The sequence below is a fragment of the Juglans regia genome, chromosome 6, assembly GCF_001411555.2.
Source record: "Juglans regia cultivar Chandler chromosome 6, Walnut 2.0, whole genome shotgun sequence".
NCBI classification, from domain to species: Eukaryota; Viridiplantae; Streptophyta; class Magnoliopsida; order Fagales; family Juglandaceae; genus Juglans; species Juglans regia.
In genome coordinates, this window is record NC_049906.1 from 11,795,103 (window position 1) to 11,819,738 (window position 24,636).

General features: G+C 36.8%; 1 protein-coding gene across 1 annotated transcript; it reads right to left on the reverse strand.

Annotated features, from left to right (window-relative positions):
- Positions 1-257: 257 nt before the first annotated feature.
- On the reverse strand, positions 258-22,936 carry LOC108983479 (exocyst complex component SEC3A-like). The gene is made up of 25 exons (XM_035690908.1): positions 22,755-22,936; positions 21,320-21,390; positions 18,702-18,782; positions 18,237-18,304; positions 18,011-18,113; positions 17,766-17,911; positions 16,536-16,653; positions 16,297-16,401; positions 15,273-15,374; positions 14,991-15,128; positions 14,058-14,186; positions 13,821-13,901; positions 13,652-13,726; positions 11,792-11,965; positions 11,577-11,709; positions 11,398-11,462; positions 10,638-10,808; positions 10,466-10,545; positions 4,269-4,350; positions 3,104-3,201; positions 2,870-2,978; positions 2,704-2,772; positions 2,058-2,123; positions 1,883-1,972; positions 258-518 (listed from the first exon to the last, which is right to left on the reverse strand). Exons 1-25 carry the CDS (start codon positions 22,927-22,929, stop codon positions 408-410), a joined length of 2,640 nt encoding a protein of 879 aa, XP_035546801.1. The 5' UTR covers positions 22,930-22,936; the 3' UTR covers positions 258-407.
- Positions 22,937-24,636: the final 1,700 nt, after the last annotated feature.

A 24,636-nucleotide genomic window follows, 5' to 3' on the forward strand; every position in this document is an offset into this window, starting at 1 on the left:
GAAGATGTAGATTTTATTATTTATTTTATATCTCAACACTAATCCAGTTCTTTTAACGGTCAGGATATCACCTAGACTCATGTATATTGCAAAAGTAAGCTTGCGAAGAAGAACAGTGTGAAAAAGCAGGTGGAACTCCTCAACAAAAAATATATGCTACAATACTGAAGAGTACGGATATATAAGTGAAAAAAAGCATTTACAGAGGTATATGAACAATATATACCACCCACTGTGATTATTATACATGACTTTTATTCAACCTATGCTGATATGAGAGAGACCTGAAATGCTTGTCCAATGAATCAAATTTATATGAAAAAATGTACTAAAGAATGATGACAGCAGGCTAAAACACCTCTTTACTGAAAAAGAAACTATTCAAGATCATACAATTCGAACTCTCTCTACATGGAGGCCAGAAGTTCTCTCATTTCTACAACAGATGGAATGGTCTCCGTGGGGTAAATCTTTGCAACAAGTTGAGCAAAACTTTCATACTTATCTAGAAACTCCTTCTGGCAAAATAAAAAATGTTGTCAACAAGCAACATGCTAATCACATTAATGGTATATCCAACATTAGCTGGTTAGGAATCAAACCCAAAGAAGTAAATTAACTCCCAATGACAACATAATATTAATTAATTTCTAAACATCCATAAACAAATGAAGAGTAATCCACAATGGCTATAACTTATATAATAGAGGAGCAAAGCTCCCTTGAACTCGGCTTTCTTTGTTTGGAATTTGGATAGTTGCACTTCGGAAGATTCTAACCTAGATAGGGGAAGGTAAAGGTTGGTGGCCATCACAGTGCGAGCATGTGAAAAATTATCACGATGGTCATGCAGCATATAGGAAATAAATGTTAAAAGTTACAGAAATAACACAAGGACCATCGAAGATCTCAAGGCTTTATTTTTTAATGCACCGTACCATTGGATGATGTATACCCCAGGCCATTTTTCTCTCTTGCTTTAGTTTCCCTGGCTATACAACTAATACCATCAAGACAACAATGTTGCCCATTTATGATGCAAGTAGGGCTGAAAATAAATAATACTACTCGACATGCTGCTCGAGATCAACTCGGTCAAACTCTAGTTTAGCTCAATTCGTTTATTAAATGAGCTATTTGTGATCACAAATTATAATCAATTATTAACGATACAACTCCTACAAAGCTCAGCTCAAGGAGCTTTGTATTTATTGTTTTTTATAGTACTGTTTTTAATAAACTCGAGGAGCTATTTCATTTACTTGAATCCTTATGAATCTAAATGTTAACATATGTATATACAAACTTTACAAAGATATTAGCGAAAAGTCAAAAATTTGCTTGTCAAGATTGTTGGATAAAGTTAAAATACAATATAAATAATCTATTTTATCTAAATGAAATAGCTCGTGAACAATCTTGAACTTGCTTGATTATTAAGCAAGCTCATCGTGAATATAAAAGCTAACTCGATGAAAAGTTCGAGCTCAACCCGTGTTCGAATAAAAACTAAACGAAATGGGATTTGACCACTCAGTACTTGCTCAAACTCAGCACATTTATACCCCTAACTGCAAGACTTGAGAGTCACTTCCTATATCTTTGATAGTAGAGGTTGAGAGTCAATATTTAACTTGAGGAAATTTCGTCCAGCACAAGCTTCATTACTCTTCCTCTTCCGTTCTTCTACTGTCCCAGTATTTATGTTTAAAGTTTGGTTCCTATATACTTTTAACGGCAATCAATCAGATTTCTACTCAATGCAGTAACAGAGTATTAGAGTTCAACAGATCTGTATGACATTATGCCAACGACCATGCAAAACAGCCCTTCTCAAATACTAAGCCCTGAACATATTTTTAATAGAGAGGATCCAACTTACCTTGCACTTATTCCATAAAGAAGGCAAAAGTTCCTCAGAAGTTAAATTCTTCTGCAACTTTTTATACATTATACTGATGTTCTTGTCAACCTGTATCATGGAAGCAACGATATTGTCTTTTGATAGTACCAAGTCAAGTTTGAGAGGAAGGGATAATCAAGCAGTAGCCACTTACCCCAGAAACACTAGATTTTAACATCTTCCGGAGATCCATTTTTGATAACCCAAGCTGGAATGGAATCTAAAATTTGTGGAGGCATATGTAGAAAGCCATAAAGTTGAGCAGATTAATAAATGCAGGGCACCTAAATCAATAAAATAAGAAACAGCTACCACAAATTTATTTAATAGTTTTTTTGATAAGAAAACAGCGAAGGCTTCCCCCAAACAGTTCATTAAAACACCCATATATAAAAGACTACTAGAGCTACATTACCTTAGTGATAGAACCATCCCTACTCACAAATGGCATAAACTGACAATACTATTAAACTCCATGTCTAATTTAGGCATGCAATGCTGCTCCAGAATCCTCTACCTTGAGATGATCTTTATGGAGACGAATCCTATGCATCTTAAGCAAATTATGAATTTATTGGTCATAGGTCATTGGTCACAAACACATGTATGTGTGGATTTTTTTTTTAAATTGAAGCGTAATTCCAAAGAGTACATCTACATACAGTGATTACTTCTACAAAAGCAGCAGTGATGCATATTTTGAGACTGTCCGATGGAACTTGCTCATCAACCTTTTTTTTGATAAGTAACTTGCTCATCAACCTATGAACGTAGGATGATACAATCACCAGCAGACTAACCTCTTCTGGCGCGATTGTGTACATCAAATCCTCAATTCTTCGAGCAAACTGGAAGAGTCTTTCAAATTGCTGCAAAAGCCAGAATGAGGATGTGGCCTCCCAAATAAAATGTTGAGGAATGTATCAAAAGTTGAAAACCATGAGGCAATAAAGGTGGATTACTTACAGAGTAAATAATCACGGTGATATGGCGTGTGCAAGCTTGTTCATAAGCTTCACTTGCCTGATGATAAAATTTGGCTAATGTAGGCACAATATTGGCTAGGTCATACAAACTGCATTCAAGTGCTTCTAATCAGCTAAGTAAACCAGATAGAGATTGAGAAGCAAAATTTTTTTAGCTTGAAAACACCATGAAGATCAACATTAGCTATGGAAATTTTATTTTAAAAAAACATACCTGTTCTGAAAAGCTGCATAATTCTCTAACAGAAACAAATCAGCATATTTTGGATCTGTTTGTGAAACTTTCTCCAACGTAACAAACATTATGCTAACCTGTCAAAATAACTCCTATCATATTAATACAGGACAGACTAATTTATAACCAGACCCCATCTCTATCTGGTTTATATATAAAAAACTAACAAATATCATCCCCCATAATATGAAAACCAAATGAACAAGCAAAAGATGTCATCAGCAACAATTTTCACACTAGCAGGCCACTTTTTCAGGAATGCAGACCAAGAGCATCCCTAATCTCGAGTTGATATATGATTTGGTGGTAAAGGTTTCACCAAGTGATGCTTGTATTTCATAGTAATGAAATGAAGATACAGACCAAGGTATTTAACATTAAAGAAAAATTCCCCATTGGGGGAGCAGTTGGGTGGAAAATAGGGTTCACCACTACCTCCCATCCTGAATAATCAGAAAATCAGCAGAAAGTTGAGAAAAATTTATTTACTCTCAAAGAACCCAACAGTTAATACTTTTTTTTATAAGTAACCAATAGACAACAGTTAATACTTAATGAATTAATTGAATAACTACTATTGATATTAGGTTGATTTAGTATTTGAATGAAATGACCTAATTAGAATGGGTTATGGACATGCAGTAAAAATGATATTTTCCTTTTTATACTTCTTCCATACTTTGCCGTTTTCCCTTTCATTTCTTTTAATAGGTTTTATCACCGAAAAGAAAGAGGGTAAAGATGATATAAGTACTCTTAAAAGGCCAGTATTCATTTGGGCTTCTTATTGTAAAACACTCTCAGATGTATTCTATGATTCAATCACTATACAGGTGAAGCATCAATAGCATACACATCTCTGACTCAAGCTCTAATCTGGTTCTACAAGCACGCAAATATCTCCTTGCTGGATGGTCATTTTAGATTAATTTGATGCACCATACTGCTAACTACCACAAGAAAAATGAATCCATCTAGGTTAATGCTTAGACATAGTGCTAATGGTCACTCAACTGAACACATCTCTAACCAACAATCCGCACTCCTGCAATTGAATTTTGAGATAAAACCATTACCTTGTTATGTGCAGTGTACTGTTCATGCAACAATAACACAATTACATCTTAAAGAAGAAAGCACTCACAAATTTTGTGTATGCTTGATCGACCAAATCCCGAGATTGTCCCTGGATGTACTGCTCCATTCGAGTTGCAAGAGTTGCAAATCTATCCAAAAGAATGATGAAAACATATTTTCTTTTTGATAAGTAAATAAGTATTATTAATCAACAAATAGGCATAGCCCAGTACAAATACAGAAAGTATGCCCTATCTAAGTAGGCGCAATAGAGACAAGAAAATCATGTAGATCCATGCCATTAAAATCAACAGCAATGGCCCAAGTACATAGAGTTCTAATAAAAAAAGCTTTTAGTTCCTCCATTGATCTCTCATTGTCTTCAAATGTCCGTTTATTGCGCTCCTGCCACAAACACCACATGCACACATATGGGGACCATCTTCCTCACAACTTTAATCTGTTGAATACCTCTTAGATTTGTCTAGCTGGCTAGAACTGCCACCGCTGTCTTGAGCATAACCCAAGCCAAGTCTAGTCTACTAAATACTTCATTCCATAACACCCTAGTTGTCTCACAATGTAATAGGAGATGGTCCACCGACTTGCCCCATTTCCTACACATGCAACACCAATATGCGATTATCACCCTCTATTTTCTCAAATTGTCGGTTGTGAGGATCTTACCCAAGGAAGTTGTCCGCACAAAAAAGGCTGCTTTGGGCGGTGCCATATGTCTCCATAGTCTTCTCCATGGAAACTGAATATTAGGCTCTTGTGTGAGGGACTTGTAGTAAGAGCAAACCGAGAAAGAACCTTTACCAGCAGGTGTCCACCACAACATATCTTCTTGTTGGTTGCTTGGTTTTATAGAATATAAAAGGCTGAAAAATTCTTCAAAGCTGCTCATTTCCCAATCTTGTGCCGCTGGACTAAAATTGATATTCCACTAGATTTGTTCCCCCGCTATCACCATGACTTCAACCACTGAAACATCCTGTAGAGCATTGTTACCACACCAAATACCACTCCAGAATTTAATCCTGGAACCCTCACCCACAAGAAATCTTGTGTTTCTAGTGAATACCTCCCATCCTCTTCTTATGTGTTTTCACAACCCCACTACGTAAGCCCCTCTCACTTCTTTAGTACACCATCCTCCCCATAATCCTCCATATTTGCTCTCAATCACCAGCTTCTATAGAGCTTCTGTTTCCTTATTGTATATCCACAACCATTTGCTAAGTACCGCCTGATTAAAAATTCTCATATTTCTAATACCCAAACCATCATTGGAGATAGGGCGACATACCTTCTCCCATTTGACGAGGTGGAATTTGAACTCCTCCCCTACTCCACTCCACAAGAAGTCATGTTGAAGTTTCTCAATTAGAACCACCACACTTGTAGGGATAGGGAATAGAGACAAAAAATAGGTAGGTAAATTAGATCATGTACTCTTAATCAATGTAATCCTGCCACCTTTTGATGGGTACATTCTCTTCCATCTTGCCAGTCTCCGCTCAACTTTCTCAATCACTGTGTCCCATAACAAAGACGCTCTCGAGGCAGCCCCCAATGGGAGTCCAAGGTAAGTCATAGGGAGAGAGGCAATCTTACACCCTAGAGTGTTAGCCAACCATCTTATGTGATAAACATCTCCAATTGGCACTATCTCTGATTTGTCGAAACTCACCTTCAATCCAGACGCCGCTTTGAAACAAAGGAGAAGAGTCTTCAGTGCTCAAACCTAGTTTAGATCTCCTCACAAAATATAAGTGTCATTTGCAAATAACAAATGAAAAATATTAATAATTCCCCTCTCCGGAGTACCAACTGAGAAGACAACCACGAACCCATTGTAACCACTGTCGATGTCATTCTGCTTAGCGCCTCCATCACAATAACAAAAAGTAATGGGGACAACAGATCTCTCCTTGTCGTAAACCTTGTGTGCTATGAAAGAAACCCATAGAAAAACCGTCGGGGCTCGGTGCCTTGTCTTTAACAATTTTCCTCACCACTTCGTAAACCTCCACCTCCTCAAAAGGCTCTCCAATCAACAAACATCATGCGGCCCAATGGAATCAAACCCAAGCCCATCAAGCATAGGCCTCCATCCCATCTGTTTGGTAAGTAGTTGCTTATAGAAATCAACTACATGATTGTGAATCACCTGCTCTTCCCTACAATCCACTCCATTAACCATAATGCTATGATCTCCTTCCTTTAACCACAATGCTCTTAATTTTTTACGCCAAGAGGTCTCTTCTAATAAAATAATCATCTCAAGCTCTGCCACCAACACTATCTTCCAAGCTACTTCTTCCTGTGTAAGAGGCCGGTCCTCTTGTATCCTTTCTAACTCCTGAATCTCCAACCCCTTGCATTCCCCTATATCACCAAAAGACTGCATGTTTCAAAGCTTTAAATATTTTTTTAGAGCTTTCAGTTTACCCGTAAAGGTGAAGCTAGGGGTGTCCCCTATATCTAATATGATGCCCACCACTGTCTAACCCTATCCACAAAGCTTTCAGATTTCAGTCACACATTTTCAAATTTGAAATACCTGCGCCTTCTTTGGATGCCACCACAATCTAGCATGATAGACCAATGATCTGGGCAAAGATGAGGCATTCTCTTTTGCCAAACATCTAGAAAATGACTCTCCCATTCTAGCAATATCAGAAATCTATCCAGTCGAGACCCCATCTGATTATTCAACCATGTGAAAGAACCCACTGCTAGTGGCAGATCCACTAAGTTTAAATCAAAGATGCACTCTGAGAACTCTATCATTGTTGGCCACACTCTTCTATTTACTGAACATTCACTTGGAAATCTTATGACATTAAAATCTCCACCAATTCACCATGGGAGGTCCCAAAAACTATGTATTCCAACTAATTCTTCCCACAATAGTCTTCTGTTGTTGTCTAAGTTTGGTCCATATACACCTGCAAAGGCCCACAAAAAGTTATCTGTTACACACATAAAAGAGCATGCTACCGAGTAAGCCCCTATGAACTCCTCTCTTTTCTCCACTACCAGTATATCCTACATCACCAACACACCTCCTGACGCCCCATTTGAAGCCATATACACCCAATCAACTTGTACACAACTCCATAAACTTCGTACAACTCTTCTAGTAATTAATTTCATCTTTGTCTCCTGTAAGCAAGCAATGTCTACCTACCACTCATGCAGCAAGTTCCTTATTCGAAGATGCTTATTAACCTCGTTGAACCTGTGGACATTCCATGAGACAATTTTGGGTTTTATTGAGGGAAGGTCAGCCCCTTCCCTTTTGACCTGTCCCCGCTGAAATTTCCCTCATAATTCATTGACCATGTTAACTTTTTAAACTCTTGCTGTTTTTTTTATCCAACTTTCCTGTGTTGTTGGTGCCCCACTTCAATGGCGGTAAGGAGAGCCATAAACTTTTCCTCGAACCCTTCACACTCCATCCCCACACACTGTTGTATTTCCTTCACCTTGTGAAATACCCAATCAGAAACACTACACTGATCAGGTAACATGTAGTTTAGAGGGATGGGCTCACCCACTCTAAACTCTATCGGCAAAACCTGAGTCTCTTCCCCGAAAGGATTTCCACCCTCCCCAATGTGCCCATTTAGCACCTGGATGAGTCTCTGGTTATTTTCTTCCTTAGAAAGAGTTAACTCTTCAATCCCAGAATCATCCACACACGTCCCTTCCCTTACGTCTCTCTCGGAGTCATCAAGAAGCTCAGAAATAGTGTTCACCGGAGTAAACCCACCCCCACATCCCATCGGCACTTTTTGGCTGCCTTTCGACAGTGACGGGACACACAGAGGTGTAGAAATGCTCATTGGAATCTCTGCCGTCATGCCCTACTCGCATTTCACGGTGAATGGCCACTAGCATAAGCACCTCCCTATAGGACCTTGTGTACGGTTGAAGCTCTTTCACCATTGGCCTCAACTGTGATTCATCGCGAGTCCCCTCAGCATTTCTCCCTTCTTGAAGATACTCCCGCAGTGCCTCCCTCAGTCTTCTCCATCCCCTCCCTCCCTCTTCTTCAGGTATAAAAATGAAGCTTCACCTCCCTCCCTCACTGTATCAACTACCACCATATATCGACCACGGCTGTTCGAGCACCGCTATGCTATAAAGCTGCGATGTCCCTCCCTCATCGTCGTGTAGAACTCCTCCTTAACACCTAGCATACAGTCCTCCAATGCTCTCCCGAGCCATTGCGTCGTGGAAACTCCCAACAATAGTTCATGCTCACTCTTCCACCCTCTCTCCTTGATACATAGCAGACCTCCTTCCTTAACGAGCACAAATAGCTTTGATTTAGTCAATCACAAGCTCTCTTGTGAACCCCATCTAATTTGTGCCACTACGATCGTTAACGTTGCACCATCATTGACGGAACAAAAAAACTATTTGTTTGCAAGTGTACAGAGAGAAAATGTGTTGAACAAAACGTATTTTTTCACAATGTGACATTGAATGACGAAAACATATTGATGTGGTGCAAAAAAAAAACAAAAAATGTTCTGAACAACTATAAACTGAGAATTGAAGTTTACAACATAATTATAATGCAAATTTAATACCATTGTACTTCTGCAAATTTCCACAAATATAATCTAAAACAAGCTTTTGGACCACCACAAAATCCAAATAACCTCATCTAGAAAAGATTTTACACCCAAAAGGGAAAATTAATTATACAAGTTGGGACAATTTAATCATCAAAACAAACAACAGAATGCATACAAGTCTAAAGAGTTTTGGTGCAATTAATATTTTGGTCCAAGTTGGATAAACTGGCATGAACCAAACTAGATTTGAGGCAAGTAAAAAATGAGCATTTTTCACAAGCTTTAGAAATCAACAAGCTCTAGCATTTACACATCAGGAAAAGAGAAGTTAACAAGTTGGTTCAAGATTTTTGGTCCAGGCGGATGAACAGAGCACTTACTTCCCCCCCACCATTTGAGTGGTTTTTATTGTTGTGTTGGGTTGACATTGTGCATTGACAAACAGATGAAAGTGAAGTCAAAGAAGATTCATAAGCAAAAACTAACTTAACCTTTGGTTTTGATATTATTCAATACAGAAGCATAAAAACATTATTTTCTACCAAACCCTTATATGCCCAGACAACAAATTGGTTAATTAAAAATTATATAAAGAGCTTATCAACCTTATGAACTATATGTAATGCCACACGTTTAGTATGAGATGTAAAGAATGGGATCCCGCATTGCTTGAGAGATGTACTTGTAGTTTATAATAATTCCAAGCATAAGATTGACTAAACCTTTTGAAGTATCAGCCTAGATGTGACTTGGGACTTTTCATAGATCATTATAGATGGTATCAGAGCCAATCTACACCAGAAGCGTGGAACTTAAGCCCTATCACCTATACAACGGAATGGTCTAACGAAGACACCAATGATTTAAGGGGAGGAGATTGTAATATCTCAGGTTTAGTAAAAGAGGTGGTTAATGAAAACCCACATTGCTTGGTATTCTTGTAGTTTATACCGATTCCAATAAGCTCCAATTATGATGTTAACTAGTCATTTTGGAGTATAAAACCAAATGCAACTTGGGCTTGTTTAGGGTCACTACATATTTTTCATGCCTTAAAATCAAGTTGCAAAGCAAACTTCTCTTAGCTTACAAGTTATAAACCTTGTGTCATGTTAGCACAAGTGAACTATAAATTCAGATCCTCCACCCCCTTGTTCAAAATAAAAGTTACTCCAAGTCTATGCCATACTCGCACAAGAATTTCTCTCCTCTTTTCATGGTCTTCCAAATAATTATAGGGGGTCAACATGAAACCTCAATATTATCAACTATAGGTCAAGTTGAGTTCACCACAAAGATAAACAAAATGCTAAAAAAAAATTATTGGCACCGGGTGTCCGAGAATAAAGTCCCGACTGCGCAGGCCTCGGCAAGGAGTTTCCCGCAGTACACCTCAGGTAATGCAAGGGGAAGTTCCCCTAGTCTGATGCCCCCTAAACATACACAACAGACATTACATACCTTGGACAACTCACATGTATTTCAGGAAATTTTGAACCCACATATTAAAAACGAAGGCTTCTAATTACTACTTCCTTTTTTTGTATCCTAAATTTTGTATCAGCTGAACAAAAAGTGTAATATTTAAATTCCAATGTCCATATTCTCAGCAAATTGTCAATTTACATCAGTCAAGAGAAGCATAAGCCTAAGGTTTCTACTTTACCTTGGGATGTATGATAAGACACCCATCTGCCTCACATTGCGCTCATTTCTTTCAATTTGGTGACAAGCTTCATCTACAAACTGTAACATAATTCACAAGTTATGGTTTTATAGATCATGCTCTTCAAAATGCATATGATCATGATTTCCTTCTGCTTATAGTTAAATCTTACACGGCCAAACTGTGTAGAAATTCTTGACTCTAGGTCACCAAGCAAGAGACGCACAAATCCTGCTGCATCAGCTTTCTGACCTGAGAGATAGCGCTCTGTAATTCCATGCATTGATATGCAGCGTAAGGGATCAATCTTGTATGCCCAGTCAACCACAGCATAGAAGTCTTCCTGAAATTCATATAAATCGGCATCTGTTCTTAAAACTAAATTAAGCACCTCCAAGTAGGGTCTAGCACTAAAATACAATATCCTGAGTTAGAATGGAGAAGGCAGCTGTGAAGAAGATGAAGGTCACTTAACAACCCACTTCAATTCATAAAATTTAAATTAGAAAGAAATATGGGAAAAATTTTAAGATTATGAACTATTTTTTTTTTTATAAGTAAAGACTATGAACTATTACACAAAAGAACATTATTAGCTTCACTCTATTATATTTGGGTGTTTTGTATCTAGCACATTTCAAAGAATATCAACTTGTCTGACCATTATCACTTCAGCCGTCCCTTTTATTGAGTTGACAACTTGGCAATCATATCCAAACAGAGAACTGGGAGTTGGACTTAGACCATTTTAAACACCCCAGTCTTTCGAGTTCAGAAATAGATTCGCTTATTGACCAAGAAAATATACTTTCCATAAATTCATGTGATCTTTTCTGATAGGATCAAAACATTGTCACATAACCAAAGCAACTACAAATTCCAGAGGCTTGTGGCTGCATGGACTTAAATTAGCAGTAACTTGTGTACATTACTTGGATTCCATCAAGTAAATCCTGAAGAGAGATATTTAGTGCTGCAAGCTCAGCTGAATTTTTACCTACATAAGATAAATAATTTCATTAATATCACAGTTAGAAAATTAAGAGCAACAAAACTTCAGGGCATACATTACAAACTTAAACAAGACAGATGGGGGAGGGGGGTTGAATACCAGTTTTACTGTCATTTTCATCAATATCCATCAGATCATCATCATTGGCATCATCATTGCCATATGCAGGTTTATTACCAGGAGGAACAAGTGCAGGAACTTCAAAGCACATGAAGTGCGCAAAAAAGGAACTCTGCAGTTTGAGCCAGAAAATAGAGCTTAGCACAAATAATTTAATTGAGATTTTGATGAATGTATATAATGAGGAATCTAACCTCATCCACAAGAAGTGGAATAAAAATCGTCAGCATCTTAGCATAAGCATCAGAAACAGTAGAAGTGTCTGCAGCATTCGTGTTTTGACCAGAGCCTGTGGAAGCTTCAAGCCAAACAGTTGGAGTTTTTGGTGCCTTTGTACTAGCACGAAGTTCATTTGCAAACTCACGAGCCTGTAAATAATTAATAGAATTTTCAAACCATATTTTAGAACTGAGACTGGAAATACCACAGCCTAATACGAAACGCAAGATCTAGATAACTAGAACAGTGCATCCACCTAATTGTACACCTTAAAGCAAGTTTTCACATCAACTCTGTGGAGACTGCATTAATTAGAAAACACTGAGTGTACATAGAATATTTTTTTAACACAAAATAACACCATGTTTCGAAGATGAAGTCTTCATTAAACTGACCAGAAAAGATGTACGAGACTAGTTTATCTACAATCTCTATTTTTCCCTCATTAGCAGAATATTTAAGATGGCAAATGGGCCTAACAGATTTCTCTTTTCTGGTAGGTGGAAGAGGAGGGAAGTTGGGGTTTCTGTTGTAAAAATTCAGCTTAAAAAGGAATGGTCTCCTAGCAAACAAAGTCACCATTATTAAAGAAATCAAGTAAAGACACCAAACATGGAACACTATTTCTGTGGTCATCCCAAAACCATATGAATATGTTATGGCGTAATTGGGAGTCAATTTACAAGATATCTCATAGATAAGGTGCATACATTGTGTACCTATAAAAGATTTTATTCATACTAGCTAACGGAAGAATAGTATAGCCCAAGTACACAGAAAGTATGCAAGAGGAAACACCATGTCAAGAGGAAGAAATAGATAGAACTTAAATTCCAAACACATATGGACAGGCAGCATGGCACTCGGAAAGAAGTTAAAAATAACTAGATTTTTTACTAATGCAATGAGCAGTATTAGCCCTATTCAACATTAGCAATATATGTTTTGACCATATTTGATAATCAGGGCCCAAATGTCAGTTAGACTACATACCTTACTAAATGGGATAAGGAACAAGTCCATAGTTCTGATGGGGTATTAGAGCATTTTAAATTAGATAATTTCCATTATTGTGGTTGGCCTTTAAGAAAGCATGGATTAGAAACAAATATTTATGTCAGATAAGCCTCTTCAGTCAAGCAAAGATAGGATATATGCAGCCAAGCAAGTGAACTTGTTCCAAAATCCAAGGACAGCTAAAAGGGAGCTTTACAGCTAAAGCAGCAAGTTTTTTTTTTCCCCGTAAAACAAAAATATTATTGATGAAATTGAAAAGCATAGCCCAAGTACACGGGATATATACAAGAGCGACATCTATGCATTAGTGACAAGTGATACTAGGAAGTCATGGATATTGAAGCCATTAAAATATATTACAATCGACTAATGATGATTAAAAGTTAAAACTGCTCTGTCTGAGCAAGGCAGAGAGCAGAACCCAACAAACTGCGTTTGATTTGAATTAGCTATAATGAATTATGAAAACTTAAACCAGTTGAAAATGATGCACTTCAACGTCATATGACCAAGAAGATAATGATCACAAATTTAGTATAAAGGAATGCAGTTATTATTATCCATTTGACTAGCATGTACATGGAGAAACCAAGCCTTCCCATCATAAATCATACAGACAACCAGAAATCATGGCATCTAACTCCTCACTTGGTCAAGGGGGAAAAGGGAGAAAAAAATAATATACAATATCTTTACATGAAAAAACTAAAATAAAGATAAAGTTGCACAACCTTAACAGCAGATGAATATATATGTTGATAATGTGCATAAACAAAAGTAAAATCAAGATGATGCTAAAGAAGATTTGTACTGCTGACCTCCCGACGAAGAAGCAAGTTAAGGGAGATACAATAAGCTTTTCTCAGTGGACCCAAGCAATTCTTATCAAGACTCTGCAACAGGTAAAACAGTAAGAAATTGAAAAGAAGACGCTTGCACACACACAATCTAGCTTTTACATTTACTGCCATTTGTCTCACTATTAACCTTTAGATGTTGAAGAAGGCGGGCGTATGTCCTGCATTTGTACCGCAAATCAGCATGATCAGGCCTCTTCAACTGTCCTCGCTGTTCAATAAAAGCAGACAAGCAATATTTAGAATTCCATCTCACAAAAAAAGAATCAGTGTACATGGGCTTTTGCCTACTTCATTCGTATCAATAAAATTTTCATTTTACTTATAAAAAAAATAAAAGAACAACACAAAGATGGGGAAAATGTACCTGAGAAAAGAATGTTTTGTCACTTATCATGAAATCCACCAAGCTGGCAAAGTAGTTTCTCAAGAACTCAGAAGCTCTCCTGACAAATGTACTTTTTAACTTTTCAAGTTCTGCCCGCTTCTCCTTGACCTACAAGTATTTCAGCTACTATGATTAAAATGAGACGGTTTCGAAGAATATATTCATATTCAGAAAGGCTTTATAATCTAGATCCATTGTACTAGAGAAAATCTTAACCAATCATCGTTCAAGCTCACTAGTACTCGTTAACCAATGAGTTTCAATGAGTAAGATATTGAGTCAAAGTTCCACACTCAGGTTCAACTGGTATAGTCAGTTTGGCAGCTAGCAGCTATGATAAATATGGAGCAAGATACTGGCAGTTGATGTTGGAACCAAGATGAGAGAGGAGGACTTGTAAAGCACCGAAACATTCGAAAAAAATATAGGGTGATGTTAAAAGACTCAAGTTCCATGGTCCTAAGACTATCTATATTAATAGAGTTGGCACTTCAATTTTCTGTAGCTCTACTCCATTGTTACGTTTCCCATTCCCTGTCCCAATTCAACTCATGCACCATGTCCTTGTTTCGTGGAAGGAGATGCTAAAGTTAGTCTCTTAATTCTGGTTTATATCAAATCATGATCATCAGATCTTTTTCTTTTTCTGATAGGTAAGCAATCATTTTATTAATAAAGGCAAGGCATAGCCGAAGTACACGATCTATCAGATCTTGACACAACATTAGTTCATTCTGTAGCTTATGAAAAGATAGAGGTCATGAAGCACCATGTCACTTTTTAACAAGCGCGCAATGTAATAAGCATAAATATAGAACAACGCAAAATCCTGTATTATCTGGAGGATAGTTTGCTAGACCATAATTGTTTAAATAAAATAGACAAAAACAAAGAGAAAGGCAGAGTGCATACAGCTCGCATTTTGGCATAGTTAGGATCAAAATTTGGAGCTTCAAGGCCACGCAAAGCTCCAGTTAACCACTCACATGCTTCTATATTTTGAAGCATGCGAGACTCATCGAATGAACCTCCTGTCAAACTTGCTGCATACTGCAATCAAGGAAATTTCATTTGAGAGCAAAAAAGGCCTAAAAAGTTAACCAAAATATTTTCATAATCTGATTTTGTGTGTATATATATATATATAAGTACAACTAGTAATCTTATTTTCACAATGAAATGATAGAGAAATACCTCCGAAGGGACACGCAACCGCTCAAGAAGCTTATCAAGTTCCGCAATGAGAGCTTTATTATTCACAGATTGCATCTCCAACTTGTTATTGCGGGTTTCTATCTGTATATGGGTAAGAAGGTTACAGGCCAACTTAAGAGAGGTCAAGGTTACAATTTAACAATATACTTTTGCACAAATGAAGAGTAATCAGAAAAAATATTGCCGCAACAACAGAATTTGGTATGAAAAACTAGCAATGTTAGCTTCTTTTTTTTCTCCTCCAAAAAGAGTGGCTAGGGGCGGCCAGTCTAGCTTCCTCATTTGGGCATGACCATAAGGCCCCACTCGCTACGGCATGTTCGGTTTGAGCCAAAGCTATTGACCTCAGGTGGAGCAGTCCGTCACCACAACCCCACCAAGGTGCCAACATGCAAAGGCCCCTTTGGTTCATAAGTTTTACTAAGGCAAGCCGTTTCAAACCTGTGACCTCAGACAAGGGAGGAAAAAACGATCCCCTAACCTTTGCCAACTGAGTTACTAGCAATGTTAGTTACATGGCATATGGCACAATAACTCTTTAGACAAAACCCTAATCCAAGAATAGCAGCAACACGAGTCAATCTCCAGTAGAATTTACCAATAAAGCTTTTTTTTAAAAAAAAAAAAAAAACAAAGTTCAAGTTACCACCTTCAAAAAGTTTGTTTGAACTATACCTGAAATGTGAAAATAAACATCAAAACTATCACATGTACTGACAAGCTAGGTAAACAAAGAGTGGCCAGCCCGGATTACAAGAAGAAGAGAAACTCACAAGAAATTCTTAGGTGTTTCTTTAGTATATGCCCTATGTACATGGATTATGCCTATCTTTATCATCAATACATTTCTGTTTATCGATCAAAAATAATCCTGTGACATCACATCTCATAAAAAAAAAACAAGAGAAACATTTGAAATGTTTCGTAATAAATATATAGAGGGCTGACAAGAACTAGAAGAGAAAAATCACGTGAAAACAATAGTATGTAGAAGTCCCCCTACCGACTCAATGTCCTCTCTCATGTGTCTAAGTTTAACATTAAATATGCCTAGCCATTCATCCATGTCGTCAACACAGTATGTTGCTGCCTCAAGGCCTTGCAACACCTGCATGCAGACCCACAAATCAACAAATAAATCACCACTGTAGCTACCATCTTAAAGGACTTTTATAAGTGATAATCATAAACAGTAAAACCATTCACTAAGTACTCTGAAAATGGAGAACCAAAATTAATTACCTCATCTATTAAAGGTTCACTTTCCAAAATGGCATGCACATTTGCTGCTTCCAAAGCCAGAAGCTCCCGCTTCAACCGTTCAGAAAATGCCTCTGCCTCGCCAATACCCATGACGTAACTGCAAAGTCATACAATTTTGGAAAACTCTAATTATATTGAGATAGTTTCAACATATATAAAAAATAATAATAATAATAAATAAATAAAAATTAATAGTGGGTGTTTTCTTTAGGTCCATTAGTTATTGAAGTACAAAAGCTGTATGAAATCGTTGCTTCCAGAACACCGCTGGTCAACCCATTCCTAAAAAAATAGAAGACAAATCCATACAAAATTACGGGCCCGTTTGGCAACTTCTTGAAGTATTTTTAGATACTTTCTTTTCTAAACGTAAAATCTTTTTTAATTTTTAATTTTTTTTATATAATTATTATAATTATTTTTAATTTTTAAATAAAATACAAAAGAATAATACTATTTTTTCAAATTTTGAAGTAAAAGTAATTTTTAAATAATTTTTTAATATATTTATTTAATTTTTTCTCAACTTTTTTAAAATTTAATAAAATATTTTAATTCAAATTATTTTATCATTATTTATAAATATATTGAAATATTTTAAATATCCAGGTCACCACAAAAATGACAGCATTTGATTCGATGTGCGCAAACACAAATGTTGTTAGTCGCACCTATAGGAAATTATGGGTCCACTGGATATTAACACCAGTGAAAAGTACAGTTATTCATAACATACTGATATAAAGACACCACAAAATAAGAAGACACCGAAATGAACATACGAAAAAAAAAAAAAAAAATGCATGAGCAGAGAGATGATACAATATTGCAGAAGGGCTATGAGTTTCAAAAATCAAAGAAAAAGGAAAAGAAAAGAATGAGCAATTAAACTATAGGCAGTACTCTTCCTCTTGGTTCATTACAGTTGGTATCATAATTCAAAAATTTAGAACTGATACTCTATTGCAGAACGGCTATGAATTTCTGGGGCCAACTCTATGCAGTCTTCCTCTTGGTTCATTAAAGTTGGTATCAATGCAGACCCATAATTCAAAAATTTCGAACTCATTCCGTATATTCGTTTCAGAAAATCATTAAGAACCTCAAAGCACATAGTCTGATCAACAGTTTTTGCTTGAATTTGCATTTCATACTGCTAAAGGAATTTATAATCTTTAACCTCAGACCAACGAAAGTAAGCTAACATACGTGTCCAAAAGAGCTTCCATATCCTCCTCCTCAGCCTGGGATACAAGTTCTTTTTCAACTGTCACTTTCAACTCAGTTTCAGTCACAGTTGCTGCAACTGGCCCATCTTCAAGGTTTTTTTGAGTGCTAACTGAGGGTGTGTTTTCCTATTTAGCAGGAAATGAAATGAATAGATCAAGCCATCACATCGCTAAAATTCACATGAGTAAATCAGACAAGTAGAAGAGTGTCATGATCATATGCACCTTTGCCCATAGAGCCATCTCCACAACATCTATACCAACAATTTTGGGAAGCCGATCCAGTACATCTTTGCATATATTTAAGATACAAAGTAAAAGGCGGTTCCTATAAAAAAAAAAAAAAAAAGAAGATAAAAATGCATACAAAGAATCAACAACTAATTTTTTTTTCCCACAATAAATGATAAAAGAAGGATATTTTAAGAGTATATTGCCTCCATCAAATTACCTGTCATCAATATTGCGCATGGTCCACTGAGGTGGAGCAACACTCTGGCTCCTGAGGTTATCAAAACCCTGTAACAAGGAAAACGTGTCTATGTATATTGTTGGTATGAAAAATTCTATACATAAGTCTCACACTCCTGCACACTACTTAAAAATATATGAATTTATTTTTTTACCCTTATGTTTCATGAAATATGAAATATGAAACATGAGGATAAAAGAGTAAAATCACATATTTTTTAAGTGGTGTGCAGAGTGTGGTACTTCTGTATAGCACAACTCGGTTGGTATACACAAATAAAAGAAAAACCAATATGGAGAGATTTGAATGAAAACTTTGCTTTTCATTTTGCTCAAGTGCTAGATGCGTGGTTATTGACACAAGTTGCCACCAAGAGAAATTTAGCTAAATGGAATTCACGTGTATTGTGTAATGTACAAAGGTTCATCAGAGATTCATCAATACCAATGTAAACGTGCATCCACTAGGATCATTTGTTATAACATCCACCTTTGATAGATGCTTTAACTTGTACAATTTCGCAGGCTGCAAATGCAGAAAATATCCCATAGAAAGTTAAATCTAAAGAAGATCATTACCACAAAAAAAAGTACAATTTTACATAAAATCAAGAAAAAGAATGTAACTCACTTTTTATCACTACGACAAATCATAGTTTTTTGTGACAGACGAAACCATCATAAAAATAAAAACAAACAAACAAACCGTCATAAAATATTTTTTGTGACGGTTTATGACTCAACGTTCAATTGAAGGTTCGAATGTGATCAACTTTTGGTGACAATTGATTTCTGTCACAAAAAGTACGTTTGAACATATTAACAAATATTCGCATGTTACTGAACTTCAAACGTATAAATCTACATTCGAACGTAACCATTGAACGTTCAAACATAAAAATAGTATAACGTTTGAACGTGAATTTAATAATGTTCAGACATCACATGTTTCTGAACTTCAAACGTATAAATCTACATTTGAATGTAACCACTGAATGTGAATCTAATATTGTTCAAACGTAGACATTATAATGTTTGAACGTACATAACTAACATTCGCATGTGAACTTAAAAATGTTCGAACATCCATATCTTAACGTTTGGACGTGAACATTTTAACCTTTTTATAAGAATTTGATAATATTGCAATATCATTAATTTTAATGTTTAGATTTATTATTTATATTCTTTAAGGTGGAATAAAGCATACTTTCATGTTTGAACATACAAATGTCAATCCACCAATAACAAACTTTAATTCAATAATAGGCCGAAACATGACCAGTTTTTTTGTAATAATTAATAAAATTGTATACAAGCATAAAAATATGCAAAATGTGCAATAATCACCAAAATAAGAAAAAATAAATAAACATGACGATTGTTTAAACATTGAAGCCAAATAAATACAAAATAATAAAATTTATCTTTTAACTAGGTGGATGAGAGACATTTTTTGTTTCTCAATATCATTCCACATCTATTAGCATAGAAAATCTGAGCTCCCATAATCAAAACCGGACCTCAATGAGATGCTTAAAAACTTGATTGAACTTCATATCTAGAATCTATTTTTGTTTTCCTTTCGTTTTTGGAAAGTAGTAGATATTTCCTTTATATACCGCATCCTGTGCACTTGGGCTTATGCCTATTTCTTGGGAATAAAATCTTTTATTACTTATCAATTCATATTTTTCTCATGTGACTTGATATAATGAAGATTGATGAACATATGAACATTGATTATAGCTTCAACCCCAAAACATCAACATTAGCAAATACAGCCCCAACAAAAACGCTCAAACTTAACAAAGTATAGCCCCAACTTGCACATTCTGGGGTAATATTCATATGGAGTGACATTTGAATGATCTGGAAAAATATGTTCGAATGTAAAACTAATATTTGAACCAAACTAAAATGTTCAACATTAACAAAGTAGATGATCATTGTATTTTAGGATGGTTTAAACAAATTAACACAAAGGTATGGCAACATTCAAATGTTTTGGAGTGACATTTAAACATTCTAGGGTGACGTTCGAACAATTTGGGAGTGATGTTTGAACCATCTGGAATGATGTTCAAACTATATTGGGTAGCGTTCAAACGATCTGGGTAGACATTTGAACTATTTTGGGTAACGTTTGAACTATCTAGGTGACGTTCGAACTATCTTGGGTAATGTTCAAACAATCTGGATTGACGTTCGAACCATTTAGGGTTACGTTTAAACTATCTTGGATAACCTTCAAACATCTTGGTTAACGTTCAAATGATCTGGGTAACATTCGAGCAATATGGGATGACGTGACGTTAGAACTATCTTGAGCAATGTTCAAACGATATGGGTAACGTTCGAACAATATGGGCAACATTTGAATGATATGGAAGACATTTGAACTATCTTGGGTAATGTTCTAACTATCTCGAATGACGTTCTAATTATCTTGTGTAACGTTCAAATGATTTGGGTTGTTGTTCGAATAATTTGGGCTGACATTCGAACTATATGGGTTCTTGATCTCGTTCGCATGAATAATGATATATATTCAAACATATTAAACTCTAAAACGACAGTGTATTATAGACGGTCGAACTTAATTTTTATATGTCCAAACGTTGTTCAATAATATTCCGACTTTACCATCACTAAATAATATCTTCTATGACAGTTTAGTGACCGTCACAAATTCTAAACCGATACAAAAACTCAAATCTATAGTAGTGTATGATTCTATGGACTGACTCATTGTTGGTGCATTACCTCTAATTTTTATATCTTATTTGAGTGCAAAGGAAGTCAAATTGCTTTTTAACAGCAACTCTTATTCTATTTTTACAAAGTGCATGATTTTGTCAGACCACGCAAGCCTAGATATCAGAGCAAGAATGATGGCAATAAACCAACCAACGGGTACAGTAGGCAATGGTCACATGCATATTGGGCTTTGTTAGAGTTTGTTCTCTAATTACTTGGTCTCTATTTATTTTGGAATCATAAAATTAAGAACAATTTTGAAAACTTCAAAATAAAGTAAATTAAAATAATATCGAAAATTACCTCAAGAACACCTCCATTGGAATATTTTAAGACTCGCAGAAAGGCTTTTGTCCGCTGACCTTTCGATTTTGCTGCACATGCCACACACTCATTATGTGCATGTTTCTAAGTTTGAGAACATGAAAAGAACTTTTAACAACTTAAAAGCTCTTTTTAAAAAAATTAGTATGTTTAGTAAAATTAGTATGCGGAACATGGAGTAGGGGTGCTACCCACCCCATCCCTGTTCCCCGCCCCCGCATGGGAGGGCGTGGGGATTTTTTCCCCGTAATCCGCCTCCGTCCATGCGGGGGCAGGATACCCTGTCTGTTGCACGGGCGGGGGTGGACCTCCATCAATCCGCCCCCCTCCTCCCCTCTCCTCGGCTCCCCCAAACTCAGTGGCGTCTATTACAACAAAACCCAATCGAGTCCTCTATCGGCGTCTACTACTTTCATAGCAAACGAGATCGAGAGAGTTAGATCGAGAGAGATTGAGAGAGTTCGAGAGAGATTGAGAGAGTTTGGGAGTCTAGGTCTGGGACGAGAGAGTTCGAGATCGAAAGAGTGAGAGTTCGAGAAAGAGAAAGGAATTCGGGGGGGGGGGCTTAGACATGCAGGAGCGAGGCTGAGCCCCCTCCGTCCCCCGCCTCCGCAACTCCTCTTTCATACGGGTTGGGGCCTCGCTCCTCGTCTATGCAGAGCGGATTCCCTGCCCCACCCAAGCGGGGGCGGTGCAACGGGTGACAGGCACTCGCTGCCCGCCCCTAGAAAGGAGCATACCTCCAAGCCTAAGGCCTTTACTACTTGAACCAACCCCTAGGAGTTTCTATAAACTTACTCTAAGTGTTTCAGAGGCACTTATAGTAATATTTGATTGATTCTATAAACTTATAATTCCTAATCATAACAAATACATAGCCATAAATTGCCTTACTAAAAATAAACAACAAAGATATACATTCACATTTACCACCACATTTATAACCGGTTCCATTGCCAAATGTGTTGAAATGTCCCATAATTTCGAATCTATTCAAGTCCACTGCTGCAATAATATTTTGACTGTCTATTGGTCGAGGTGACCAACTTAAGTTGAACCAATTCAGACCATGAAGATCTTAATGTAACAATTATAACTTCACTTTTTTGTGAAAATATCCCAAGCGTAAGAAACATAAAAATGTTAAAAAATAACTATATTATTAAGAGATGAATAATTAATTGATCACCACTTATGGGTCAATTCTATGCGGAACTAACTTAAGTTAACAATGGACCTCATTTCTCACTTTCAAAATTCCCAAAGGACATAGCCAAGACCATTGAATTTTGTTCAAATGGACCAAAACGTACATCTTAAAGTTGGACAAAAGTGTCAAACGTAGACACTAAAAAAGGTGAAAAAAGGCATGAAATTGGAAATAAAAAGTACAAAGGGAAATAGAAACACTAACTAGAGAGAGCAAGAACCCTAGGTTTGGCCATTTGACGGCCTAGCTTGCCGGATTTGCCCCAAATCCCTCGGCTCTTGGCCACACGGATCGACATCACGATCTTCTGCTTAGTGCCCTCAATTGCAGCCTCGCAGGCTCGCCTTAGCTCCTCATCGTCTGCGCTTGATTTTGCCATTTTTCAATCTCAAGTTCAACTTTTCCTGTAGCTTAAAAATTTAAGAGAGAAGTACAAGGAGGGATAAATATCAACGATAAAATTTGAAGATTGTGCATTGTGCGCAAAAAGCGTCATGCTTTGAATAATGGATTATGGCCACTTATTGGGTCCTTGGAATGAAACCTTGTCTACGAGTGTGACCCGGTATTCTTGCTAGTCTAAAAATAGAACTACCAAGAAACCCCTTTAGTTTACACACCCTGCACATAGGTGTCATGGCATTATTTTATTTGAAAAAATAGATAAAGAAATTGGTAAACAAAAGGAAGGGAAAATAGTTTTTTTTTTTAAAAAAAGGAGGAGGATGGAACCTCCACATATTATTAAAAACCTTCACTCAGGCGAAGAAATCGCCATAATTACATCAATAAAAGTCTCCCAAAAAATTCCAAGCAACCATCCAAAGGCTTCTAATGTCTAACATAAGGTAAACACATCCTATCCATACGTATAAGACCCTTAAATCTACCCGGACCAAACTTCTCTCCAACAAAATCCCAAGTCACGTCACTTGCCCCATGTTTTGATAAAAAATCAGCTACCATATTAGCTTCCCTAAATACATGTTTAAAATGAACATTTAGAGAAAAAATAATAGTTTGTGCTTCCTCCCAAAAATCTCACATATACCAATATTTACACATCCCTATGATAAACCAACTTACCACAACACTAGAGTCCAACTCAACCAACACATCTCTAAGTCCCAACTGTTAACAAAGATGAAGGTCATCCACAAAAGCTCTACATTTAGCAATGGTATTTGCCGCTTGGCCATAGCATTGGGCATAGCCCCCAAGAACCCTCCCCTACACATTATGAATCACGCCCCAAAACCAGCCATCCCGGGATTGCCAAGTGAACAACCGTCTACATTGAGTTTTGTGAACCCCCTGTTGGTGGAGTCCAAGCAATTAACTTCGGCGTCCTTACTGCAATGGGTACCGTTGGGCAATTTAATTCCCTCAAAATTCTCAAGTCATGGTCACCCACGGGCCACTGTTTTAAACGATCTCAAGGATCCCGAAGTATCCAAAATAAAATATTTGACCATTTGAATGATGCTCTTCCAGTCATACTTTACATCTTCAATATGCACCGCACATCTTGCTTTCTAAAGGACCCATGAAATGAGAATGGGAATAATACCACGGAGCCAACAAACCTGCGAGGATAAAGAAGCCCGACACCACCAAACATTTACAACATTCATCCATACTCGAGTATTTGGTAAACGAACGGCAAAAATTGCCACAAAAAAATCCCAAACCTTCCTTGATCCCTCACCATCACAAAGAACATAATTCAAGGTCTCAACCTTATTAGAAATGCAGCAATGGCACTTAGAAACAACCGGGATATCAAGTTATTGAATAACATCATCAACCAGAACAATGTTTTGACGTGCCCGCCAACACAGAAACGACATCTTCTTAGGAACATGATTTTGCCATAACCACTTCTTCTAAAGACATATACTCCCAAGAGACTAAATAAGTTGCCAAGCCGAATTAGTAGTAAAACTCCCATCCATCGTGTGCTGCCAAACTAGCACGTCCCTCCCCTCCCTAAATTGCACGTTAGAATGAATTATTTTCTGCACCATTTGTTCATCAACCAGTTGTCGTGTCCCTTTCAGATTCCATCCTAAACCCTCCAATAAAT